General features: G+C 38.2%; 2 protein-coding genes and 1 long non-coding RNA gene across 3 annotated transcripts; 1 reads left to right on the forward strand and 2 right to left on the reverse strand.

The window, feature by feature from the left end:
• Window positions 1–262: 262 nt before the first annotated feature.
• LOC122062849 lies at window positions 263–4205 on the reverse strand. The gene is made up of 4 exons (XM_042626502.1): window positions 3927–4205; window positions 2894–3534; window positions 1620–1820; window positions 263–602 (listed from the first exon to the last, which is right to left on the reverse strand). The coding sequence occupies exons 1-4, from the start codon at window positions 4138–4140 to the stop codon at window positions 558–560; spliced, it is 1101 nt and encodes a 366-aa protein (XP_042482436.1). The 5' UTR covers window positions 4141–4205; the 3' UTR covers window positions 263–557.
• Window positions 4206–4304: 99 nt separating this feature from the next.
• Window positions 4305–8555, forward strand: LOC122062850. Its single transcript, XR_006135110.1, has 2 exons — window positions 4305–4568; window positions 8251–8555. It is a non-coding gene; the product is annotated as an uncharacterized LOC122062850 (long non-coding RNA).
• A 2713-nt stretch (window positions 8556–11268) lies between these two features.
• On the reverse strand, window positions 11269–13617 carry LOC122062856 (protein CUP-SHAPED COTYLEDON 3-like). Its single transcript, XM_042626511.1, has 3 exons — window positions 13235–13617; window positions 12594–12868; window positions 11269–12222 (listed from the first exon to the last, which is right to left on the reverse strand). Exons 1-3 carry the CDS (start codon window positions 13437–13439, stop codon window positions 11485–11487), a joined length of 1218 nt encoding a protein of 405 aa, XP_042482445.1. The 5' UTR covers window positions 13440–13617; the 3' UTR covers window positions 11269–11484.
• Window positions 13618–13873: the final 256 nt, after the last annotated feature.

The raw sequence follows: 13873 nt of genomic DNA on the forward strand, positions 1-13873 counted from the left end.
CTCCTACTTTACTGGCTGAGCTAGCTGGCAACTTTGACCTACCGAAGTAGACAGAATGCCAACCTAAACCAAATCTAGATCTCAACCTGGTAAGCCTAAGGCTAGTCCATGTAACTAACGAACAGAAGGGATGGTGACACCGTTTACTTGTCATAACCATCCTGAACAGTGAAGTGTGGGATCTACATAGTTCTTGCAATGTAAGTTTGAGGTAGCTTTCGTTGCATTAACCCTTCCGAAGCAAATGTTGGATACTTCATTATAATGACTTGGATGCAAATGATGCACTTTCTTTCCATGAAGGATAATTTTTTTACATTTGGTCATCCAACTGCAGCAGATCATCCAGTCTGAGAACTGAGATCAAGTATATGCTATATGATAAGATGGAGGAAAATTGACATCTGAAATACAATGACATGCCACCAAAGCCTTAACAGTGGGATACAATTTTATGTTAATAATTTCCATCGAGCATAATACAATAAACCATAAAAAAATAGCTTATAGTTGAAGGCTTCATGGGAGTGCACTGAAATGAATTTGAGACTTAACAGCTATTTCTTCTCTGAAACTGCAGTTTCATTTGCTATTACTATCTCCTGTGGAAGTGAAACATGATAGTGTCAAGAGAAGCCATATATCATCTGAAACCTAGTAGATGCATGCATTTTTTCATGCATAAAACTTAAAACTACTTATCTTACAAAGCAGGGAGTTAAAAAGATATAAATATGAGAAAGTGTAAAAGAAACACAACCGCCACATGCCAAAGTTTAACAACAGCATAAAACGGTGAATTGACAGTTATTCGAGTAAAGCAATTAGTCTTGACACCAAGTGCTGTAGTTACCATATCAAGTAAAGGTCTGATTATTTCACAGATGTGAAGAGGTCATATGTTGTTCCTACGCTGTATTACTGCAAAACACTGTTGATACAATGCAGATGCAGCATTCAAATTTCTACTAATTTCTAAGAGAATGACCAAGAGACTCACGAAGGCATAGCATTGGTAGGTGAACTAAGTAATGAGTTATATAAAGCTATGGGAAGTCTTGAATTATCCATCAGGTCAAAGTATTTGGGTAGTTTAAAAGAAAAGCATATCGAAGGAGGAATTCAACCCACACGGACAGACTAACAGACAAATAACATTGCTAGTGCAGGAAATCAGAAAGCAAATGACGAAGCCAGCAGCACAAAGAATATCAGAAAAAAGACCATGAGGTGTTTCAGAGTTTCTAATTTTTCTTGGCAGGTCATTAACTGTAAGTTCACATTTTTAAAGATCTTATGCTGCCATGAACTTAAAATGTTTTTTTTATAGTTCATGTTTCAGATGAGATTTAAAGTTAGAAAGGAGAGGTTTCCTGAAAAGGGACAGTACCATGTGGAACTGACCCAACCTCATGAACTCTGTATTAGGTTGGAAATCACTAACATGGAATAGAATTCATTAAATTGTTGGTCTAGTGGCCCACATGCAATAATGTAAGGATGTTAGTCCTTTGACAGTGTCGAACTCATAAAATGGAGCTTAAGAAGCCAGAATCAGAAATTTGTAATCCAAAATATTCTAAACAATAGCAGTGTAATATGCATTGATAAGAACTTGCCTTCAATTTCCCATCTTTCGAGACGACACATTTCGATGAGATAGAGAGCCCAGGATCTAACAACCATCCCACTTCTCCATAAATTTCACCACTGTCTCTTTCTTTAAGTGAACACCACAACTGCTTTGGAAGCAATACTAGACCTTGTTGACCTCTTACTGACTTCTGTGGCTTGTCCGCTACAAGTTCTTGGAAAATATTCTGGGAGATCAAATCCAGTTACAATTACAGTCTAACATCAAAATTCATTGAAAATCATCTGATAATTCTTAGCGGGTAAAATAGAGTGGGGGGAGGAGCATTTTATACTGAGTTCCTACATTATTAGAAGGGTAGAAACTAGATGTACGAATGAAGCAAGGAGGAACAATTTCATTAGGGGAGCAAGACACCCAGAGAAGGCAATCCAAAAAGTTTTATACTTTCACCACTTTGCTGGCTGCAGAGAGCTACAAATGAAAGAAGGCAGAAATATGCACGTCAGGCACTATATGAAAAACTTGGACTAGAAACATTCACATCAGGCACTAATTGAAAAACTTGGACAAGATGATCTCTAAGAGTTCTCTCTGTCTCTGGCTCAGGCTTAACTCAACAAAGTTATGCCAGCCACATGAATACTGATCCACCAATATACTACGTGAAAAGCATCTCCCTCAGACTCAATTCAACTAATCCTAAACAGCCCCATGACTGATGTTTTACCATTATACTCCATCCAAGGCCATATCTTCAGTTACATCATAAGAGAGAGTTATTTTGCAAAATTACTCCATCCTTATCTAATATAAATTGCTATTTAAAAAAAAAAAAAAATCATAAAGGGGGAATCCGGAATGAAAATGATAAGTTGGAATTAGTTGGAGGTTTGTCCAGCAGACCAGGGCTCAAAAGACAACACTCCTCTTGGCTTCTAACAATCACAAACCAACTTTCCCATGCATTATTATAATAGTCTAAAAATTATTTAAGGCTTAACAAAAAGAAGATATCCCTTAGTTTCATCTGTACCTATGCAGTACAGAAGCCTAAAGAGTTGAGTTGTTAACTTATGAAAATGAAATGTCATTCATGGAAACACAAACAAAAAACTGAAGACAACTTCAAAATTCTACAGAAGATCAATATTGAATTTCTGTATACAAATGAACAAAAGCAAGAAGTGGCTCTGGAAAAGTCACTCTAACTCCAAAGTTTTTTCAAAATATCCAGGATTCATGCTAATATATTAGGAAGAATCAAAATGGAGAACCAGAAAGAAGCTGGAAACTCACCTTTTGATCTCCTAGGAAGCTGGCAACAGCAACAGGACCCTCCCATTCACCACCAACTTCCGAGATTTTCAGTGCTTCTGCAGAAGCAAATCCAGAATCACGAAGAGCACATCCACCAAGCTGTTCCCCATTTCTGAAAGGCCCATACCATTGTTCACAGAACACCTTGATGTTTTGCAACGATGACACTATATTATCTGTATGTACAATCTGAATTATCCTCACACGCGATTCCCGATTTCGAGGATCAACCAAGCAATGCTCCAATTCTAACAATCTGTAAGAACCATGATCCTCCAAGGGCCATAGAGCTACAAAACATCCACTTGGATGATAGGCAAAACCAGAAACTTGGTTTTCTGTACCCCCTATATTCCTCTCATCGATGCTATACCGAGTTGCTGCATCAGCTTCACACCCAACAGTTGGAAGTAGTTTAATCAGTTTGTACGCAAGAATGCGCTCTTCTGAGTTTGCTAGTGTGGGGCACTGTGTCTGCCAATCAAAAACCTGAACGTCCCATTCCCTGAAAGCTTCAGGTACCACAGATTCAGGAAGTTCTATTGGTTTTCCTTCACTTGTGAACTCTGCCCCGTGACCATCCCATTCACCAGATACATTTCTAGCAAAAACTTCCCAATCTATAAAAATAAAAGAGAAGGAAAATCAGAAAAACCTGAACTTTTAAAACATTTTCTGACCTCAGGAATGTGATAATCAAATATTCAAATCCCAAATTTTATTTGAAATAAAGGGTTCATAGTTCTTAAAATATTTTCACAATTGCATCGATAATTGAGTAAAATAACTCTATTGGTTTAACATGTACAGGCAAACTCCAAGGTGCTAGCCCTTATCGTTCTCAGATATACGTGAAACAGAGAAACATAATATGTTAAATTCAGGTGATACCCACCTTCCAAGAACAGTCACAGCAATTTCAGTCATCTCCAAAATCGAACTAAGCTCAAGAAACGAATGGAAGAAAACTATGTTCTAAAAAAGCAACTGATATGTTGGGAGAGGACTTTACTACTGCTGATTGACGCTGGTTTATTTTCCTGAACTTGGAATTCACTGGCAACGTTTGTCGTGGATGCAGAGGCCAAAATTCGTTTCTTGGTTTGATGATTCTGAGAGAAAGATGGAGAATTGATGACGAATTTAGGGCTGCGAAGTTTCAAAACTTGGAAATCCAGAGGAATTAGGGTTCTGTTCTGAAGGAGAACATTTGCAGAAAACGCCATTAACTAGAACTTAATGGGCGTTGCAGGAAGCAAGCCAAGCTCATGGCGTCTGTGGCTCTGAGGAGTCTTTAACAAACGCAATGGCTTTGGTTTTTTCGTTATTTCAGAAGGAAATTGAGGGTATATTGGTCCACCAAAAAAATTTCCACCTTTATAAGCGGAGTCAAGCTCGAGCGTCAGGTGGAGCTTCTACGGGAAGAAAACATCCATTGTTCGAAGCGCGAAACTAGAGGAGAGGTCGGGAGGGATTGAAAAGCTTTTTCTAATGGCGTTTATGAGAGGAGAGCCATTGGTGGCGAAGCTCGCATTACTTGCAAGGTATGGAGTTCTTCCAGGGGCCATGGTGGCTGCTTTGATCTTCTCCCCGCCGCAGGAGACTAACAAGAAGAACAGTTCTTCTTCCAAGTAGAACGTCTTCTCTTTCAAAGGTTCGATCCTTCGTTTTTCTTGATTTTTAGTCTGGTAGCGCTGGTGGATCATTTATTGCTATTTTAGGTTTTCCTGCAATTCTTCCATTGGGTTTTGCATTTTCAATCTGGATGTTGAATTGAGAAAAGAGTGGAAAATTTATTGTATTTTGGGTTGTCGAGACGAAATATGTAATGGATGTCTGGGTTGACTAGATTCCTCCTACCTGAGCGGAATAGATTCCTGAGGTAGCTCAGCTCGTCATGTGCTAAGAAATTTTGAACTGTTTATGAACTCATAGACTGATCAGTTGCACATTTGCACGTGACACACGATTAAGAAACTTAGGGAAGCTGGATTCCACCATGAATTTGGTACTCCACAAACTCTGGATATTTGGTTTAGTGCATCCTAGTTAGAATTTGTCTGACTAGCTGAATTTTTTGGGCGATGAATAAAATTTTGGAGCTAAAACTTTTGGGTGCAATCGTTTGATGATCATAAGACAGAAATGAAAAGTGACCAGAGACAAATAGTAGATTATAGAAGTTGACCTAGGTACTGATAGCTTTACTAACATCTATATTCTTGTACATGCTTGAGATATCTTCACTTTGTGGATGTGGATGAGGCTGAGGGAGCTAGGGGATGTAGATGCATAAGGATGTGAAGCTATCTGTTTTATCCTCTAACATGTTTTCTTTCTTTCTTTCATCTCCAAGGAGGAACAATTTTGGAGTTGAGATGTAATCCACCCCTCGGGGCCTAAGACCGACTTATCTCATAAAAGAAGCCATATCTTCATTAGATGTACACTTTGTTCAAAAATCTCAAAACCTGTATTGCAGACTCTCCCCCCCCCCCCCCCTTCTTATGTGTAGAAAATTCTTTGTTTTGACTTCTAATGGTACCTTGCTATTGCATTCGATTCATTTGGTGGGAGGGGGGAAACAAAAATTAATTTGAGGAACAAGACGTCTTGCCTGAATATGGATTGGATCTCTTAAATTCTTTGACAAGCTTGATATGGAATCCACCATTCAAAGCCCATGAAAGATGCTGCTTTGATAAAACTTTGTTCTTACACACCCCCCATTGCCTTCATATATATAGATGAGTCTTACTTCACACTTTTAATGATTTTCATTGGAGCTGTTCATTGGCTGAAACCATGTAAAATTGTTATTTGCCTCTATTGGAGAATCCTCTCCCTTGATGATACATGTCATGCTTTTGATTTGTGATATACTTATTTATGGTTTCTTGCGCCTAGAACCATTATTTGGTTGGAATAGTATGAAAGGTTTTCGTGTGCCTTTATATCTTTCTTATATCACTTGTTGTGCTTTTGATTTTTCTGGTTTCGTATCACTAAAGGCCTCTGCATGTTTTTGATACTGCACATCCCTCTGTTTATATCAATATGTTGATCTGCTCTGATGCTACTGTGTATTGATGCAAGTATTAAACAAAGTGGTCGTTTGGCTTCAAAATAGAGGAGATTTCGGTTCTGAAAAGTAAATAACTGGAAAGATTCAGAGGACTGTAACTCTTAGTTGTTAAGGAGTTGGTTAGATGTCACCTAGGTGCCAAGGCAACTGGTCACCCATTGTGACACCAGACCCAAGTGAGATGAAAAATATGGTGGAGGTTGCAGTAGCTGCTGCCATGACACCACCATTACCACCAAACCCAGGAAGAGAAGAGGTTGCAGCAGCAGCCACGGCCATCACCATTGAAGAAGAAGGATGAAGAAATTCAGAGCAGCAGTAGTAGTTGATGCCATCGCAGAAATTTGGAGCATCAGCCACAGTTGTAGCCGCCAATGACATATATCGTGAGAAGAACTCAATATTTCTTTTTTCAAATTAATAGATGATAATTGATAGCATGCATTAAGGTCCATAGTTTTGACTATGGATCTTAAATAGAAACCAAGCTCAAAAAAAGAAAAAAAAAGACCAAATAATATTTTAAAAGTATTTACTATTCTGAAGTGGGCACCCTGTGTAGTATGGCAATGTCTTGTGCCTACCTACGTACCGACACGGTTGGTCAATGCCTTGCCTTGGAGCTATTTCATTATGCTGTAACTTGACCTGGGGTTGAGTGGATGAAATACTTGAAAGAGAATTGATGATGAATCAAGTATAAAGCATGTGTTTGGGAGAGGGTACGCTTCCTCTGCAGGTTTGGTGATACTGTTGGATGGCATGCGGGATATTAGCTGCAAATTTGAAATTAGTTAGAGACTTGGAGTGGGGTTTAGGCAATGGATAATGGTTACGACTTTAGGGTTGAATCCTTCATTGGACCATCATCTGGGAGGCTGGGCCTTGGATACCGTTTGGTGAAGCTGCCAAGCTCTAGTCTGTAATTAGTGCATATCTTTGAAGTTAATTTGTTAGCAAGTGTGATTTGTAGGACCTAAACTTAGGAACTGGATTATTATTAATTATGCATTTGCCTGTGCAGAACCTTGTCATGTACCTTGCTCTTTCTCTGATTCAAATGTAGGAATTGCTCTACAGACTGCCTAAATTTCGCAAACAACTTTGTCATGATTTGTATTTTCTTGTTTCTGGACATATTGAGCAGGCAGAAATGTGCTGCTGATGCTCTGCCTAATTGTTTTGCAAAAAATGACCTAATTGACAGATACGTTGCTAGGTCGATCCACTGTTTAAAACCGGTTAGCCTGTTTGGGAGTCTGCCGGGCAACTCTGGATCATCAATTTTCTGGTGGTCTTTATCCTCTAATGAGTTCACTTTAACTCAGATTTCCAACTCGGTGACCAGGCAATCTGGATGGGAAAGATATTAGCCGATTTGCTCTGGGATCGCCTGAGTCAACTGTATTCAAGTTTAAATTGGTCAACAACAACAACAACATCCAAAACCTTATCCCAACTTAATAGGTTCATTTAGTTAAAATCTATCCTGATTAGTCATAACAGCCCAACCATTCTCTCTTCTTCTTCTTTCTTTTTTTTTTCATCTCAGCAACTCTGCCTATGTGGGTCCTCCCATCTCAGTTCTTAGAAATCACATTCGCAGCTACTTAAGTAGTTGAGTGACTTGAGTCTCTTTAATCTCCATCTAAGGTTAATATTTTTTATTTGTATCAGGTTATGTATGAAATTATGGATGCTGTTTGTGTTTGTGGTTTGATGTTTAAAGTTTATGGTTTGTTGGTTTGTTAAATATGTTTCGATTGTATGCTTTAGAAGAGTGTTAGTATTGTGCAAAATCGTCTTCTAGAGGTGATTTATGATTATTTTTTCCTGGATTTTTTCTATTTGTGTATTTTATAATTAAAAACTATTTTCGTACGGACTCACTGGTTAACCAGGCTGGATCACCAAGTTACTTGAGTCAGCTGGCCACCAAACTAGATGAGTTTCCTGGTTTCAAAGTAGTGGGTGGGTGATTGTAAAAAAAGGAACCCCTGGGAAAATGCTATCCCGGTGGTCAAACAGCATCTTTTTCTTCTGAGGGATGGTATCATATCATCTTTGTAGCATTCCTTTTCTATCATAGATAATAGACAACTGCGATTGGTTATTTTGTTCTGATAATTGTCAGTTTGTAGTGGTGCTGTGCAAATTCAAGTTGCAGCCCCTCTCCCCTATTTTTTGTAAAATATCTCTGCATCCTATATAGTTATTACTGTTGCACCTAATGAGCATTTTTCTGATACAGAAAAAAAAAAAAAATCAGCCATTCGTGGTGATGGTGCATGTGCTGAACATGTGGAGATCCACAAGGTTGCTGGGTCTTGCAATAATTCTTCTCCATAAATTCTTGTTTTTGTTTAAACCAAATGTTCATTGATAGATTCCAAGTATAGTCTGGACTTGAATTTTTCTTTGAATAAATGTAGAGTTTGTGCATCATGAACAAGTGCAAGATGGTCTTGATCTAGTCCATCGAGAATTTGAGGTAGATAAAAATGTGAATCTTGCTGTCATTCATAATATGGAATCACACTGAATTACTTGTTGGAATTGTTCATTCCTCAGAGGTCACCAATCCTTGCCAATGCCAATATCGATCAGAGATCGGGTTTGATTGGATCAGGATTGATGGCCACAGATCTGGTTTCCTTTGCTGGTTTTGAAGTCCTTGGTTAAAGAAGTGTTCACCAGTTATATATATATATATATATATATACATATATATTGTGGTACCTGTCGTTTGGAGATCATTCAGGGGTAAATCATTTCTCAGGCTTCCTCTACAGGTTCCACAGAAGTTGTTATTTGGTTTACAATAATCTGGGCGTTTTGTCCCAGTATAGCTTTTAAAGTTCATTTCATCACATTGTTTCGTGAGGACTTGGTAAAATTACAGGTGCAAGGTTGAAATTGTTGGTACCAATAATGTAAATTTAGGCTGTTTGGCCTAAATGCATTCTTGGAATAGATTCTGGGTCTAAAGAATGTGTTTTAGACTTGGCTAAATAAAGTCAACTACATGGATCCCCTTGCCCTCTAATAGGTTCAATCAGAGGTCTATTATGTCCCATCTAACTCAGAAAGTTGTGGCCAATCAGTCTCAATTTGCTTTGTTATAGGTAAAAGATTGGGCACATTTTCGGTATATCATAAGCTAGCATCCATTGTGTCGATCTCTCTCTTTCCCACTTTGAAATGACTCTCTTTCCCACTTTGAAATGACTCGCCTATGCCTCCTATGTAATGTCCCATCAAAACTAGTTATTAATTGAATCGGCATATAAGATTGGTTAATGCCAATTTTGATGTGAATCAGTGGAATCTCATTGTGATTCATCATCATCAATAGGGTGTCAATCAGTTGATTTTATCTGATTTCTTATTCAATTTTAAATATATTAAGGGCGAGAGTTTGCTATTCGAGAGTGCGGCCCTTGCACCATTGCAGGGGGCCAATGAAAACACCTATGAAAGCATCAAGAGAGGTGAGACTTTTCTTCTGGGAAGAATAAAAATTATATTAAGGCTGTGTTTGGTAGACAAGAGAAGAAAGAAAGAAAAAGTACAAAAATTGTACTATTTTCTTAGTTTTAAAAAATTCTCATTGTTCTTGGCATATCCTAAACCAAAAGAAGATATTTTTTTGGATTTCAAAATTCACATTGAGAATGGTGAATTTTTCTTTCGCTGGAAAAACAAATCTTGTCAAAAATACAAGAAAATATAAAAAAATTCTTTTCTTTTCTTCTTATGATAGTCAAACATGCATACTTTTTTTTTCCCTTTTACCATTTCAATTCTTTTCCATTCTTTTCTTTTCTTCTATTTTTTAGATTTGTTTTTTCTTTTCATCTCTTGGCTATCGAAGAGAAAAATCTAGAAAAGAGAAGAAAAGAAAAGAATAAAAAAAAAAATTTAAATGAAAAGAAAATATAAAATAATATGCATGTTTGGGTACCATTAGAAGAGAAGAAAAAAAAAAAGAAGTTTTTTGCATTTTCTTTTGTTCTCTCGTGTTTTTGGCAAGATTATTTTTTTGACACCAAAAGAAAACCTCACCATTGCTAAATTTCAAGGTGAATTTTGAAATTCAAAAGAAGAATCATCTCTTGGTTGAGGAAATGGCAAGTGCAAAGTGAATTTCTTAAACCAATTCATTTCTTTTCTTTTCTTTTCTTGGTTACCAAACGTAGCCTACGGAACAGAAAGATAATCAAAAGGCAAGATACGAGCCAAATTAGTGAGAAACTAATAGGAATCACACCAACCTTAGATAAGGCAAAAGAAAAGAAAATAAAAGGGCCATAAGGTTAATCCATAAAATAAGTTTTTCATTCCTTGGAGTGTAGGTAATACGGGGCAAATCTTATACAGTGACTCCATCAAGTATAGACGAAAGGGCCATTTGAATCTTCATTTTGTGCTTCTTTAATATCATTGACATGTTAGATCCCTTCCTCAGAATCCTGCATCTCTGTCTCTTCCATTTGAGAGAGATTAGTCAAAGAAATTGCATGCCAATTTGAAATATGAAGGAATGATATTCCCTCCTCTGAATCCGCCTCATTGTCAAGATTTGAAAATGCCAAAATCCAAAAGTTCTTTTCGAAGAAGCAACATATGAACTATCAATTTCAAGATTTAGATTACCCTCGAGGATTCTGGAAACTGACATATGATCTTCTTCTTTATAGAAAGAGGATCAGACATGGGAGGTAGGATATTCTTCTCCCTAAAAATTCTGCCTAATACGACCCATATCATCTGCGTGCAAAAGCCATGCTGCTGGATAGCTCCTTTTTCCCCTATCTTTAAGTTGAATAGTAAATATTATGGAATCAGGTTCCTCTCCCGTGCTAATAACCATCCCAGCCAATCTCACACCATCCACAGGTGTGGGGACCACATCCATGGACGGTGTGAGATGATGAGGTGGGGTGCAGGTATATATATATATATATATATACACATTATAATTATCATATACATTCTGGATGAAAATGATCAACGATGTTACACAGCCGCATGAGTATTCTCCTTATTGGCTGCCTGTGCAACTGGGGAAGAACACACATGCACTGGCACAGTCATGCAGAGCCACGTATCATCAATCATAAATGTGGTGACGTCAAAATGATGATACTCCTAATCCCCTCTTTCAATGTCACATCACTTGCCCCTCCCTCCCATTACTCACTGTTTTTTTGCTATACTCCTCCCATCACTCTCACCCCATTCTTCTATGAATTGAGAGAGAGAGAGAGAGACCAAAATCCAAAGCAATCTTTCTACAAGAACTGCAGGAGATCTCCCAAAATGAATTACAAAGATGGTTGACAGTTCCAAATTTACATTGGCAGTAGAAGATACAAGGAAAGCAGATTCTTTGCCTTAGATACATAAATTAATACATACATATATATTCTATTCCTATTGGCTTATATATATAGATCAGTGGCAACAAGTAGTAGTAAAGGCATCAATGATACAAGGGACCACATTGATGAGAAAGTGTTCCAGAGGGAGGATCTAACATCATCTGAAAGCTGGTCCTGTTGAAAGCAACTGATGTGGACATCTCATGAACAGCTTCTGTAAACCCTAAAACCCCATTTCCCATCATCTCCAAAAGCAATGGGTTTTGGTTCTGACAAGAAGAGCTTGAACTACTCAAGCTCCCTTGAACTTGATTATGATGAATCTTACCATCATCCCACCACCCTTGTCCGCAATGAAAGTTGGCACCAGTTATTATTGGTTGAAAATGGGAATGGTAAGACTCTGTCTTGAACTGTTTAGGAACAGTTGCTTCCTTCACTGCCCATTCTTGTTGATGTGAGTGTGAGAGCAGCAGTGACTTGATGATATTGGACTGATCTGGATGTGATGGGTTGTTGTTATTGTTGTTGATGGAGTTTATGGTGGTGATGGGTGACAAAGACGACTCCATGCTATTCATGGCCAAATGTTGGGGTTGAGACCCCACTGGGTCTATTAATAAGTGTTTGAGGTTACCTACTTCACAAGGGTTCTGGAGAATTTTCATTTGGATTTGGGTTTGGGTTTGGGATTCATATTCAACCATAGTTGATGGAGAAGATTCAAGCAACTGAGGCAATGCAGTAGCTGCTTCTAAAAGGTATCTGTGAGTATGAAGAAATGGGTTCTTCTTCTGTCCTCCTGTTTTGTTATATATTCTGCATATCACCCATTCATCCTGCAAAAATATTCCTCTTCAACTTACTGTATATAATTCCAGAGATTTAAAGCAAGAACTTACTATAGAAGAAGGAGTTGAGACAAAAGAGTAATCCAAAACAAATAAAATTAAATAATCAAGTTGCTTGTCCATCATAACAAAACAAAGTCAACTCAGACAGGAGAGAGAGAGAGAGAGAGAGAGAGAGGGTTATGAGTCCAGATCATATCTCCATGCGGGGATAGGAATAGGAATTATATCCTCCACATGGAATCTCACCTGTTATAATAAATTAGGTCATTATAATCAATGAAAACAAATCAGACTCAATGATGTCAAGAAGTCTTAATTGAAGTTTAAACTAAGAGGGTATAAACTATAGGATTTACCTTGGATGTGTGACGACAAGAGAAGTCACCATCTAGGCGATATTCGTGCATGATCCACTTGGTTTTCTCACCCCGAGGAGCTCTGCCCATGTAGAAAACAAGAGTTTTCTTCATACCCAGAAGGGCTCCGGTGGAAGCACCGTAAACCTCCTTGTCTTTGCCTGTCGCCTTCCAATACCCAGCCTCTGTTGCTCGGTTGGTTCTCAACCCAGTTGGGTACTTTCTGTCTCTCAAGCTGAAGAAGTACCATTCCATCTCCCCCATCTTAGCCACATCTGAGGAAGAAAGAAAGCACAAGGGTCACCTTCCACCCTTGTGGTGTAACAGATAAAGACAAAAGCTATTGATTGATTGAAATCTTCTTTAATAAGCTACTTTTTCAGAATAAGTGTCCACACTTTAAGATTGAGATGGAATTTAAGCAGCAATAGGTCTAGACAGAGGTATGGGAACTTGAATATAATTTCATGGTCTGATGGTCTTGACTTGACATTGACAGAACTTGAATTAAAAAGATCACAAATATAAATCCATTGGGTGAGAAAAATGCATGTATCTCAGTTCAAATCTAAGGGGGGGGGGGTTGATATATGAAGCTATATGGGCTTCTTTTATTTCACATGAGGTGCAAGCAATCATACCTGGAAGCTCCCAAGGCTCACATCTGTTGAGGTCAACTTCTGCTATCTCCACACCACAAAAGCTCCCATTGAAGACTTTTGAAGCTAGATAGAAGGTTATAAGCTCCTCATCTGTTGGATGGAACCTAAAACCAGGAGGCAAACCTTGTTCATTTGTATCTTTTGCATGTACTTCACATAGAATCTCCTCCATGCCCAACATCATAACAGTGATATGTGAGAGAGAGAGAGAGAGAGAGAGAGAGAGAGAGAGATGAATAAATGGGTATTGTAACTCTATAAATATATGATACAGAGTTTACAAGGAGAAGAAGTGAAACAGTATTGAAACCGAAGTGGGTTTGAAGGAAAGGCAAAGAAGGGCAGGATTAGGGAGATCTGGGTTCATTAAATGCTACAAAGAGGGCCTATAAAAAGGCACAGCTGGGAGGAAAGTGTCCAAAACAGGAAAAGAAGAAAGAGGTGTAGACCGGAAAATAAAAAAAATGGAGATCGGTTGCAGAGATTATTGCGTGCGTGTGTGAGCATGTTGTGATGAGCTTTTCAGAATTCAGAATAAATGAGTGTACCCTGGAGGCTCTGGGCCCTCGTTTTTTCTTGTTTTCGTTGCTGGTGGAGATCATGCACTGCACCTGAATT

This window comes from Macadamia integrifolia, unplaced genomic scaffold, assembly GCF_013358625.1.
Source record: "Macadamia integrifolia cultivar HAES 741 unplaced genomic scaffold, SCU_Mint_v3 scaffold1129, whole genome shotgun sequence".
In the NCBI taxonomy this organism is placed as follows: Eukaryota; Viridiplantae; Streptophyta; class Magnoliopsida; order Proteales; family Proteaceae; genus Macadamia; species Macadamia integrifolia.

Excerpts from the sequence above, each read along its gene's own strand:
- LOC122062849 (XM_042626502.1), bottom strand. The coding sequence starts at position 4,140 with ATGGCGTTTTCTGCAAATGTTCTCCTTCAGAACAGAACCCTAATTCCT. Across the intron at positions 3,535-3,926 it reads ACCAGCGTCAATCAGCAGTA|ATTGGGAAGTTTTTGCTAGA; the intron begins GTAAAGTCCTCT and ends TTATTTTTATAG. Across the intron at positions 603-1,619 it reads CGAAAGATGGGAAATTGAAG|GAGATAGTAATAGCAAATGA; the intron begins GCAAGTTCTTAT and ends TCACTTCCACAG.
- LOC122062856 (XM_042626511.1), bottom strand. The coding sequence starts at position 13,439 with ATGATGTTGGGCATGGAGGAGATTCTATGTGAAGTACATGCAAAAGAT. Across the intron at positions 12,869-13,234 it reads TGAGCCTTGGGAGCTTCCAG|ATGTGGCTAAGATGGGGGAG; the intron begins GTATGATTGCTT and ends TTTCTTCCTCAG. Across the intron at positions 12,223-12,593 it reads CTTGTCGTCACACATCCAAG|GATGAATGGGTGATATGCAG; the intron begins GTAAATCCTATA and ends ATATTTTTGCAG.